Source organism: Leptodactylus fuscus, chromosome 4, assembly GCF_031893055.1.
Source record: "Leptodactylus fuscus isolate aLepFus1 chromosome 4, aLepFus1.hap2, whole genome shotgun sequence".
Lineage (NCBI taxonomy): Eukaryota > Metazoa > Chordata > Amphibia > Anura > Leptodactylidae > Leptodactylus > Leptodactylus fuscus.
In genome coordinates this window covers 223,416,444-223,429,684 of record NC_134268.1, presented here as the reverse complement: position 1 = coordinate 223,429,684, position 13,241 = coordinate 223,416,444, and the positions used below count along the sequence as shown (strand labels likewise).

The following is a 13,241-nucleotide window of genomic DNA, read 5'->3' as shown; positions in this document are numbered from 1 at the left end:
ACAGTTCTTTGGTCTTCTTTCTTTTCTCCATGCTCAATGTGGTCACACAGGACAGAGGTGGAGTCAACTTTAATCCATTTCAACTGGCTGCAAGTGGGATTTAGTTATTGCCACCACCTGTTAGGTGCCTCAGGTAAGTAACAGGTGCTGGTAATTACACAGATTAGAGAAGCATCACATGATTTCTCAAACAGTGCCAATACTTTTGTCCACCTCCTTTTTTATGTTTGCTGTGGAATTATATCCAATTTGGCTTTTTGACAATTCTTTTTGTGGTTTTCCATTGAAGACAAATTAAATGAAGATAATACCAAAGAATTTGTGATTGTAATTATTATCTGGAAGAACACGAGGATTATCTGACAGAATTGCAGGGGGGCCAATACTTTTGGCCAACACTGTACACAGCTCGGCTCAGTATATTAGGATTAGATACATGACTGTACAGTATATAGTGACCAGTTTAGGGCTGAGGTCACTCCTGGCTTTGTCTGCACTGTGTGGCCTTCGCCTAAGAGTGAAACTTTATTGTTGCCCATAGCGACCAATCCAAAGGCAGAATACAAAATGAAAGCTGCATCCTAATTGGTTGCTATGGGCAACACAACACTTTCTCTTTTAGAGCCTTTCACAAATCTCAGGTCTGTGTTCAGACTGTGAGCTTCTTCTACACATCTACTTCACAAATGCATATAATGGCCACCAGGGGGCGCAGCTCTAAGGACTCTGGGAATTGTAGTTTTCCCAGATTCACTGAACTAACCGGGAAGTAGACAGCAGTGAGGGAGCAATGCATGCTGGGAGGAGGCTGTGAGTGACTGCACTGGGCATAGCATGTAACCCTTGTACTGCAGAGTGCGGAGCAGCAGAGCTGACACAGACACCACTGCTACATGTCACTCTGCCGCACCCCAACCCCCGGCATCACTAAGCCCCCTGGGCAGGTATGTACTGACTGACCTCTCCATCCTCATCTCTGACCCAAATGTAATACCAGTACACATCATAGGATGCCAAGTAATAATAAGCCATGTCTGTAATAGAGTAGTGTTCACACAGGGGCCACGTCCTACATCACACAAAGTATTATATTACTAGCACTAAAATAGTCAAATCCCATCATCAGTAATTCCTAGAAAAATACCCCAAAGATATATAGAATTATATCCTGTATTATACTCCAGAGCTGCGCTCACTATTCTGCTGGTACAGTCACTGTGTACATACATTACATTACTTATCCTGTATTATACTCCAGAGCTGCGCTCACTATTCTGCTGGTGCAGTCACTGTGTACATACATTACATTACTTATCCTGTATTATACCCCAGAGCTGCGCTCACTATTCTGCTGGTACAGTCACTGTGTACATACATTACATTACTTATCCTGTATTATACTCTAGAGCTGCGCTCACTATTCTGCTGGTGCAGTCACTGTGTACATACATTACATTACATATCCTGTATTATACTCCAGAGCTGCGCTCACTATTCTGCTGGTACAGTCACTGTGTACATACATTACATTACTTATCCTGTATTATACCCCAGAGCTGCGCTCACTATTCTGCTGGTACAGTCACTGTGTACATACATTACATTACTTATCCTGTATTATACTCCAGAGCTGCGCTCACTATTCTGCTGGTACAGTCACTGTGTACATACATTACATTACTTATCCTGTATTATACTGCAGAGCTGCGCTCACTATTCTGCTGGTACAGTCACTGTGTACATACATTACATTACTTATCCTGTATTATACTCCAGAGCTGCGCTCACTATTCTGCTGGTACAGTCACTGTGTACATACATTACATTACTTATCCTGTATTATACTCCAGAGCTGCGCTCACTATTCTGCTGGTACAGTCACTGTGTACATAGATTACATTACTTATCCTGTATTATACTCCAGAGCTGCGCTCACTATTCTGCTGGTACAGTCACTGTGTACATACATCACATTACTTATCCTGTATTATACTCCAGAGCTGCGCTCACTATTCTGCTGGTATAGTCACTGTGTACATACATTACATTATTTATCCTGTATTATACTCCAGAGCTGCGCTCACTATTCTGCTGGTACAGTCACTGTGTACATAGATTACATTACTTATCCTGTATTATACTGCAGAGCTGCGCTCACTATTCTGCTGGTACAGTCACTGTGTACATACATTACATTACTTATCCTGTATTATACTGCAGAGCTGCGCTCACTATTCTGCTGGTACAGTCACTGTGTACATACATTACATTACTTATCCTGTATTATACTGCAGAGCTGCGCTCACTATTCTGCTGGTACAGTCACTGTGTACATACATTACATTACTTATCCTGTATTATACTCCAGAGCTGCGCTCACTATTCTGCTGGTACAGTCACTGTGTACATACATCACATTACTTATCCTGTATTATACTCCAGAGCTGCGCTCACTATTCTGCTGGTACAGTCACTGTGTACATACATTACATTACTTATCCTGTATTATACTCCAGAGCTGCGCTCACTATTCTGCTGGTACAGTCACTGTGTACATACATTACATTACTTATCCTGTATTATACTCCAGAGCTGCGCTCACTATTCTGCTGGTGCAGTCACTGTGTACATACATTACATTACTTCTCCTGTATTATACTCCAGAGCTGCGCTCACTATTCTGCTGGTGCAGTCACTGTGTACATACATTACATTACTTATCCTGTATTATACTCCAGAGCTGCGCTCACTATTCTGCTGGTACAGTCACTGTGTACATACATCACATTACTTATCCTGTATTATACTCCAGAGCTGCGCTCACTATTCTGCTGGTACAGTCACTGTGTACATACATTACATTACTTATCCTGTATTATACTCCAGAGCTGCGCTCACTATTCTGCTGGTGCAGTCACTGTGTACATACATTACATTACTTATCCTGTATTATACTCCAGAGCTGCGCTCACTATTCTGCTGGTACAGTCACTGTGTACATACATTACATTACTTATCCTGTATTATACTCCAGAGCTGCGCTCACTATTCTGCTGGTACAGTCACTGTGTACATACATTACATTACTTATCCTGTATTATACTCCAGAGCTGCGCTCACTATTCTGCTGGTGCAGTCACTGTGTACATACATTACATTACTTCTCCTGTATTATACTCCAGAGCTGCGCTCACTATTCTGCTGGTGCAGTCACTGTGTACATACATTACATTACTTATCCTGTATTATACTCCAGAGCTGCGCTCACTATTCTGCTGGTGCAGTCACTGTGTACATACATTACATTACTTACCCTGTATTATACTCCAGAGCTGCGCTCACTATTCTGCTGGTGCAGTCACTGTGTACATACATTACATTACTTACCCTGTATTATACTCCAGAGCTGCGCTCACTATTCTGCTGGGGCAGTCACTGTGTACATACATTACATTACTTACCCTGTATTATACTCCAGAGCTGCGCTCACTATTCTGCTGGTACAGTCACTGTGTACATACATTACATTACTTACCCTGTATTATACCCCAGAGCTGCGCTCACTATTCTGCTGGTGCAGTCACTGTGTACATACATTACATTACTTATCCTGTATTATACCCCAGAGCTGCGCTCACTATTCTGCTGGTGCAGTCACTGTGTACATACATTACATTACTTATCCTGTATTATACTCCAGAGCTGCGCTCACTATTCTGCTGGTACAGTCACTGTGTACATACATTACATTACTTATCCTGTATTATACTCCAGAGCTGCGCTCACTATTCTGCTGGTGCAGTCACTGTGTACATACATTACATTACTTATCCTGTATTATACTCCAGAGCTGCGCTCACTATTCTGCTGGTACAGTCACTGTGTACATAGATTACATTACTTATCCTGTATTATACTCCAGAGCTGCGCTCACTATTCTGCTGGTACAGTCACTGTGTACATACATTACATTACTTATCCTGTATTATACTGCAGAGCTGCGCTCACTATTCTGCTGGTACAGTCACTGTGTACATACATTACATTACTTATCCTGTATTATACTCCAGAGCTGCGCTCACTATTCTGCTGGTACAGTCACTGTGTACATACATTACATTACTTATCCTGTATTATACTCCAGAGCTGCGCTCACTATTCTGCTGGTACAGTCACTGTGTACATACATCACATTACTTATCCTGTATTATACTCCAGAGCTGCGCTCACTATTCTGCTGGTATAGTCACTGTGTACATACATTACATTACTTATCCTGTATTATACTCCAGAGCTGCGCTCACTATTCTGCTGGTACAGTCACTGTGTACATACATTACATTACTTATCCTGTATTATACTCCAGAGCTGCGCTCACTATTCTGCTGGTACAGTCACTGTGTACATACATTACATTACTTATCCTGTATTATACTCCAGAGCTGCGCTCACTATTCTGCTGGTGCAGTCACTGTGTACATACATTACATTACTTCTCCTGTATTATACTCCAGAGCTGCGCTCACTATTCTGCTGGTGCAGTCACTGTGTACATACATTACATTACATATCCTGTATTATACTCCAGAGCTGCGCTCACTATTCTGCTGGTACAGTCACTGTGTACATACATTACATTACTTATCCTGTATTATACCCCAGAGCTGCGCTCACTATTCTGCTGGTACAGTCACTGTGTACATACATTACATTACTTATCCTGTATTATACTCCAGAGCTGCGCTCACTATTCTGCTGGTACAGTCACTGTGTACATACATTACATTACTTATCCTGTATTATACTGCAGAGCTGCGCTCACTATTCTGCTGGTACAGTCACTGTGTACATACATTACATTACTTATCCTGTATTATACTCCAGAGCTGCGCTCACTATTCTGCTGGTACAGTCACTGTGTACATACATTACATTACTTATCCTGTATTATACTCCAGAGCTGCGCTCACTATTCTGCTGGTACAGTCACTGTGTACATACATTACATTACTTATCCTGTATTATACTCCAGAGCTGCGCTCACTATTCTGCTGGTACAGTCACTGTGTACATACATCACATTACTTATCCTGTATTATACTCCAGAGCTGCGCTCACTATTCTGCTGGTATAGTCACTGTGTACATACATTACATTACTTATCCTGTATTATACTCCAGAGCTGCGCTCACTATTCTGCTGGTGCAGTCACTGTGTACATACATTACATTACTTATCCTGTATTATACTCCAGAGCTGCGCTCACTATTCTGCTGGTACAGTCACTGTGTACATACATTACATTACTTATCCTGTATTATACTCCAGAGCTGCGCTCACTATTCTGCTGGTACAGTCACTGTGTACATACATTACATTACTTATCCTGTATTATACTCCAGAGCTGCGCTCACTATTCTGCTGGTGCAGTCACTGTGTACATACATTACATTACTTCTCCTGTATTATACTCCAGAGCTGCGCTCACTATTCTGCTGGTGCAGTCACTGTGTACATACATTACATTACTTATCCTGTATTATACTCCAGAGCTGCGCTCACTATTCTGCTGGTGCAGTCACTGTGTACATATATTACATTACTTACCCTGTATTATACTCCAGAGCTGCGCTCACTATTCTGCTGGTGCAGTCACTGTGTACATACATTACATTACTTACCCTGTATTATACTCCAGAGCTGCGCTCACTATTCTGCTGGTACAGTCACTGTGTACATACATTACATTACTTATCCTGTATTATACCCCAGAGCTGCGCTCACTATTCTGCTGGTGCAGTCACTGTGTACATACATTACATTACTTATCCTGTATTATACTCCAGAGCTGCGCTCACTATTCTGCTGGTGCAGTCACTGTGTACATACATTACATTACTTATCCTGTATTATACTCCAGAGCTGCGCTCACTATTCTGCTGGTACAGTCACTGTGTACATACATTACATTACTTATCCTGTATTATACTCCAGAGCTGCGCTCACTATTCTGCTGGTGCAGTCACTGTGTACATACATTACATTACTTATCCTGTATTATACTCCAGAGCTGCGCTCACTATTCTGCTGGTACAGTCACTGTGTACATAGATTACATTACTTATCCTGTATTATACTCCAGAGCTGCGCTCACTATTCTGCTGGTACAGTCACTGTGTACATAGATTACATTACTTATCCTGTATTATACTCCAGAGCTGCGCTCACTATTCTGCTGGTACAGTCACTGTGTACATACATTACATTACTTATCCTGTATTATACTGCAGAGCTGCGCTCACTATTCTGCTGGTACAGTCACTGTGTACATACGTTACATTACTTATCCTGTATTATACTCCAGAGCTGCGCTCACTATTCTGCTGGTACAGTCACTGTGTACATACATTACATTACTTATCCTGTATTATACTCCAGAGCTGCGCTCACTATTCTGCTGGTACAGTCACTGTGTACATACATCACATTACTTATCCTGTATTATACTCCAGAGCTGCGCTCACTATTCTGCTGGTATAGTCACTGTGTACATACATTACATTACTTATCCTGTATTATACTCCAGAGCTGCGCTCACTATTCTGCTGGTACAGTCACTGTGTACATACATTACATTACTTATCCTGTATTATACTCCAGAGCTGCACTCGCTATTCTGCTGGTGTAGTCACTGTGTACATACATTACATTACTTATCCTGTATTATACTCCAGAGCTGCGCTCACTATTCTGCTGGTGCAGTCACTGTGTACATACATTACATTACTTATCCTGTATTATACTCCAGAGCTGCGCTCACTATTCTGCTAGTACAGTCACTGTGTACATACATTATATTACTTATCCTGTATTATACTGCATGTTATACTGAACCATCTGCATTACTAAGCTCTTAGGGTCTGTCTATGAATAAACCTGCTGACTGTTTCCAGTATCCATCAGCATAGATCAGGATGTATATATATATCTTATATTCACATTTGATGGTCATTTGGTTTTCAGGACTTGATATTTCTGCAGAAGGTCACATATGCGGATGTTCGCGCCACTTCTTATAAGGTCATATAAGGTCAGACTTACATCTTGTCACATACTGTACATGTCACATAGAACTGTCCATTGTCCTGTAGGGAGCGACATTCCCTATTCTCAGACTATTCTCACCTCTGAGCAGTCTCACAAAGAAACACTAACATTTCCTAAATCTTTAGTTTCAGGCCCCTGTGAACTTCAATGATGTGGCAATATATTTCTCAAAAGAAGAATGGCGCCACCTAGAGGACTGGCAGAAAGTCCTGTACATGGAAGTCATGCAGGAAAACCTGGAAATCTTTCTTTCACTGGGTAAGTAACTAGTGAAGAGGAGGCTGAGGTCAGGAGGGAATACGTATAGTACAACGAAGAACATGCTCTGTAAGAAACTGGTAGAGTGGAGGCCATGTATGATTTGGTAAGAAGCTGGAAGTGAAGAGGCCTCAGTAGGAAGGTAGAGGGGTGTCCATACTTGGTTCCAATAGTAGCTAGTAGAATGGAGGCCAAGCTTGAGTTGAGAAGGAACTCGTAGAGTGAAGGCCATGTATGATTCGGTAAGAAGCTTGTAAAAAAGAGGCCTCAGTAGGAAGGTAGAGGGGTGTCCATGCTTGGTTCCAATAGTAGCTAGTAGAATGGAGGCTGAGCTTGAGTTGAGAAGGAACTCGCAGAGTGGAGGCCATGTACGATTTGGTAAGAAGCTTGTAGAGAAGAGGCCTCAGTAGGAAGGTAGAGTGGTGTCCATGCTTGGTTCTTTTAGAAGATAGTAGAATGGAGGCCGAGCTTGAGCTGAGAAGGAACTCGTAGACTGAAGGTCATGTATGATTCGGTAAGAAGCTTGTAGAGAAGAGGCCTCAGTAGGAAGGTAGAGTGGTGTCCATGCTTGGTTCTTTTAGAAGATAGTAGAGTGGAGGCCGAGCTTGAGCTGAGAAGGAACTCGTAGACTGAAGGTCATGTATGATTCGGTAAGAAGCTTGTAGAGAAGAGGCCTCAGTAGGAAGGTAGAGTGGTGTCCATGCTTGGTTCTTTTAGAAGATAGTAGAGTGGAGGCCGAGCTTGAGCTGAGAAGGAACTCGTAGAGTGAAGACTGCCACTGAGTCCATAAGAAGCTAGTAGAATGGAGGCCGTGAGTTGTAAGAAACGGGAAGAATGGAAGTAATTTATGAATGGTAGGAGGCTGGAGGCCATGCTTGAAATGGTAAGACGACGGTAAAGTGGAGGCCATTCTTAAATTGGTAGGAAACATCAGCGTGGAGGCCGTACTTGAATCGGTAAGAAAGTAAAGTGAAGGCCATGTTTGGATTGGCCAAAAAATTGTCTTTTGTCGTTCAATATTTATGGATCTCGACCCCTCAGACAATGTCGGCCTCCTCAGCTTATCAATTTTTTTTCCTTTCATATTTGCTCACCACATTCCAAAAACGTGAATTTCCGTTAACATCCTTCTCTGCTTTTTTTCAGAAGAAATTTTCCTTCATTTTGGTGAAATTGAAGAAAACGTCTTTACATTCTCCGATATTTCAGTAAAAAGGGAACTACAAAGTTCCCAGAGGGACCACCAGGATCCAGAGAAGGTGAGCAGTAGGTACCAGCGGTGGGCCCATGGAGTGTTAGAGGACCTCCACCAGAAGTGCTCCCAGTGTCAAGAAGACCTTGGTAGCTGGTCCCATCTCATTGACCATAAAATTGACCTCCACGGATGGAAACCACAAGCCACTCCTGATGATGTGGAGATCTTCTCAGATCTTCAGAATCCCAGAGGCAGTGACTGGAGATCCATCGATACCCAGAAGAACTTTACTTTAAAGGATCTGATTCAGCCGCCCTGTCCAATAAAGACACAAGATAATGTGCAGACCCAAAAGCTAACACGATGTCACAAGTCTCACAAGAGTCTGTCTGCTTCTGAGAACAAGAAGTTCTCAGCCAGGATTGAGATTTCAGAAATGGAGAAGAGTTTCGGTAAATGTGAACATTGTTCTAAGGTCTTCACTGACTGCGCTCTTCTGGCCAAGCATGAGAAATCACACAAAGAAAACAAGACTTTTACATGCCCAGACTGTGGAAAAACCTTCATTAGGAAGTCCATCCTGAAGCTTCACCGGAGGACGCACACAGGAGAGCGGCCGTATGCCTGCGCTGAGTGCGGGAAACGTTTCAGCCAGAGATTCAATCTTGTCATTCATCGGCGAATTCACACAGGAGAGAAGCCATATAGATGTCTTGTATGTGACAAAAGCTTCCGCTATAAGCCAGCTCTTGTCAGGCATGAGAAAGAAGGAAGATGTATGAAAAGTGTGCTAAAAACACGTGTCGTGGTGGAAAATAAGACCTTTGGACAAAGTCTCCAGGTGGTTGCCCCTATTCAAACTCCGCAAGTTCCTCCATGTTCTCCTATCCAAAGTTTATCATCTTCAGTAAACTCTTTCCATGACACAGTAGATTCCATGTGTCATCTATCAAACCTTAGGTCATTGTCCCTCCTGAAGAACAGTCACAATGACTTGCAAGTTAAAGATCCATCATCTTCTTCCTCTTCATTAGCGAGCAGTAAGCTTCCATCAACATCTTCATCTAATAACTTGAGGATGAAACCTCCCTTAACATCACCTTTGATTTGTGACCAATCAGCTGTTAAGACGCTATTGACTTCACCCTCGGAGTGCTGTCCATTTGGTAATAAACTTCCTTCAGCCTCTTCCACCTATAGGCTTACAAGGCATCCCTCAGCCTCAAGTACCTCAACAAGTCTTTCATCACCCACTAAGGCCTTAATCAGTCATTCATTGGATACTAATTGTCCTTTGGTCTCGAGCTTCTCCGTCCCTCATACATTGAATACTAAACCTTCATCATCATCAGTGTCTTCCCTCAGTCATTCATTGGATACTAAGCCTCCATCGGACTCACCATCTTCCATCAGTCACTCATTGGATACTAAGCCTCCATCGGACTCACCATCTTCCATCAGTCATTCATTGGATACTAAGCCTCCATCGGACTCACCATCTTCCATCAGTCACTCATTGGATACTAAGCCTCCATCGGACTCACCATCTTCCATCAGTCATTCATTGGATACTAAGCCTCCATCGGACTCACCATCTTCCATCAGTCATTCATTGGATACTAAGCCTCCATCGGACTCACCATCTTCCATCAGTCATTCATTGGATACTAAGCCTCCATCGGACTCACCATCTTCCATCAGTCACTCATTGGATACTAAGCCTCCATCGGACTCACCATCTTCCATCAGTCATTCATTGGATACTAAGCCTCCATCGGACTCACCATCTTCCATCAGTCACTCATTGGATACTAAGCCTCCATTGGGCTCACCATCATCCATCAGTCATTCATTGGATACTAAGCCTCCATCGGACTCCCCATCATCCATCAGTCATTCATTGGATACTAAGCCTCCATTGGGCTCACCATCATCCATCAGTCATTCATTGGATACTAAGCCTCCATCGGACTCCCCATCATCCATCAGTCATTCATTGGATACTAAGCCTCCATTGGGCTCACCATCATCCATCAGTCATTCATTGGATACTAAGCCTCCATCGGACTCCCCATCATCCATCAGTCATTCATTGGATACTAAGCCTCCATTGGGCTCACCATCATCCATCAGTCATTCATTGGATACTAAGCCTCCATCGGACTCACCATCATCCATCAGTCATTCATTGGATACTAAGCCTCCATCGGACTCCCCATCATCCATCAGTCATTCATTGGATACTAAGCCTCCATCGGACTCACCATCTTCCATCAGTCATTCACTAGATACTAAGCCTCCATTGGACTCTCCATCTTTGATCGGTCATTCATTTGACACTAAGTGTCCATCACTTTTATCCTCTTTGATTTCTTTTACGAATAGTAATCCTCCTTGTTCCTCTTCTAATTGTTCTCCATCAGATGACAAACCAGCTTTTTCCTCAAACTCTTCAAGATATCATGCCCCAGCCATAAAGCATCTCTCAACATCGTCCTATACCATTTACCAATCAAGGAGAAACCCTTCCATGAATTCCTCCACCTCTTGTCAAAATCTAGATGTAAAACTTTCCTCTGCATTGTCCTCTAATAGATCTCATTTATTATCCATGGTCTCGTGTTCAGGAGCTTTCCGTATGACACATGCCTCGTCCAATCGTGATAAATCTGGTGGCAAATGCTCTTCATTGGTCACTTTCATCAGCCGTCCGGCTTTGCTGATGGAGTCTTCGACAAAACCTTCATTGCCGTTATCCCGAAATTTTCATCTCTCTGGTATTAAGCCTTCCTCTAACCCAACCCCTTCCATTTGCCAGTTGACCACATCACAATGTCCACTTGAGAAACCATTCAAATGTAGTCAATGTAGAAAAGCCTTTGTCCACCTGAGTGAACTGACGGACCATCAGAAATCCCACAACGTGTCAAGACATACTTGCCCAGAATGTAATAAGAGTTTTATTCGGAAATCCACCCTCCTTCTACACAAAAGGACACACACCGGAGAGAAGCCTTTCGCCTGCACAGAATGTGGGAGAAATTTCAGCCAACGGTTCAATCTCGTGGTGCACCAACGTATACATACAGGAGAAAACCCATATGTATGTACAGAATGTCATAAGTCTTTCCGCTATCGAACAGGTCTTCTTCGCCACCAGAGGCATGGACCATGTCCAAGAAAAATACCAATAGAGAACTCTACAACTGCTAAACTAAACTTTTCAAAGCCAACCTCTACAACAGTGCGATCTTCTCCGGGATCTCGAAAAGGTAATTCTCAACTTCCAATTGTAACAAAAAATTTGAGAAGAGAACCACCACTGGAGAGTTGGCAAGGTATCAAAGGGGAAACATCTTGTTCACCAGTAAGTGGACCTCTCAAGTCAAAGCGAACTCTCTTTTCAATATCTGAAAACCTGGCTGCTAAAAGGTCAACGCGCCTGGGATCCCATAAAGCTAATCTTAGGTTGAAGCCTTTGGGGACCACTGAAACATTTAAAGGCACCAATACGGTTTATTCCACTCTTCCATCAATTGTTGAACTCCCCCCTGTTTCACACTGTACAAAATTTGTTAGTCACGACCCAGTCAATATCATCTCACCATATAGTCCACCTCTTGTGAGCAAAGGCCATGACAGACGACCAAAGTCCTCAAGTTGCGCCTTAGATAACTGGACATCTGTTGATCCCAGATCAAAACCAGCCAAAAACCAATATAAATGTGGCCACTGTAAGAAGGGTTTCTCCCAGTTAGACCAGTATGTTAAACACCAAACAACACATACTAGTGGCCGACACTGGTGCACCATGTGCAGCAAGGTCTTCAGCAAGGCCTCCCAACTGGTGGTGCACCAAAGGACGCACACTGGAGAGAAGCCGTATTCCTGCGGAAAATGCAACAAACAGTTCAGCCAGAAGTTTAATCTCGTCGTCCATCAACGAATTCACACGGGGGAGAAGCCATTTATATGTACAGACTGCAACAAAGCGTTCCGCTATCGGACTGGTCTGCTCAAACACCAAAAATATGACCTGTGCTCATGACGTGAAGAGAAGAGTGGACACAAAAACACACAATAGGTTATTTATGGGGAGGAGGTTCTGTCATCTCAGGGTACCGGACGTTGTACAGCGACATGTCATTCTGTGAATTAAAGGCTGTTCTTTGTTCTCGTCTCCAATTCTTGCCTGGATTTATTTTCAATAGCTCAAGAACACAGAGGGGTTACGTCTCTGCTGTGTACAGACCCTGGATAGGACGGCCCCCGAGGTCCATGACGTCTCCACTGTACTTATATACCCCTAGAATCCAACAGAAACAATGGTGACATGTTCCGTCAGGCGTATGTACTCTACATGGCCACTTTATTAGAGACCCCCATGTAGTAGCATGTTGGGTCTCCTATCACCCTCATGTATCATCTACAGGTATCAGAGGACCCCATCAGCAAGGTCAACAGAACTCTGGATCCATCTCACCAGGCCATGTTTCTCCAATCCAAGGAATATGGAAAATCTCCAGCATCCAATATAAAATGTAACTTTTAATTACTCATATAAAATACCATAACAGTATACATCACCACGGATCCATGAAGTGAAACAAAAAAAATCTCACGCGTTTCAGGGCGTCCATTCCAAGCCCCTCACTCATAGTAAGCATGTTTCTCCAATGCT

The 13,241-nt window shown here is 42.9% G+C and overlaps 1 protein-coding gene across 1 annotated transcript; it reads left to right on the top strand.

Moving 5' to 3' along the window:
• Positions 1 to 819: 819 nt before the first annotated feature.
• Positions 820 to 12,732, top strand: LOC142201041 (uncharacterized). The gene is made up of 3 exons (XM_075271858.1): positions 820 to 944; positions 7,233 to 7,365; positions 8,512 to 12,732. The coding sequence occupies exons 1-3, from the start codon at positions 894 to 896 to the stop codon at positions 12,606 to 12,608; spliced, it is 4,281 nt and encodes a 1,426-aa protein (XP_075127959.1). The 5' UTR covers positions 820 to 893; the 3' UTR covers positions 12,609 to 12,732.
• The last annotated feature ends 509 nt before the right edge of the window (positions 12,733 to 13,241 follow it).

Bases quoted from the DNA above. Each gene is read 5' to 3' on its own strand.
- LOC142201041 (XM_075271858.1), top strand. From the start codon at position 894: ATGTCACTCTGCCGCACCCCAACCCCCGGCATCACTAAGCCCCCTGGG. The intron at 945-7,232 runs GTATGTACTGAC...CTAAATCTTTAG, and splicing joins TCACTAAGCCCCCTGGGCAG to TTTCAGGCCCCTGTGAACTT. The intron at 7,366-8,511 runs GTAAGTAACTAG...GCTTTTTTTCAG, and splicing joins GGAAATCTTTCTTTCACTGG to AAGAAATTTTCCTTCATTTT.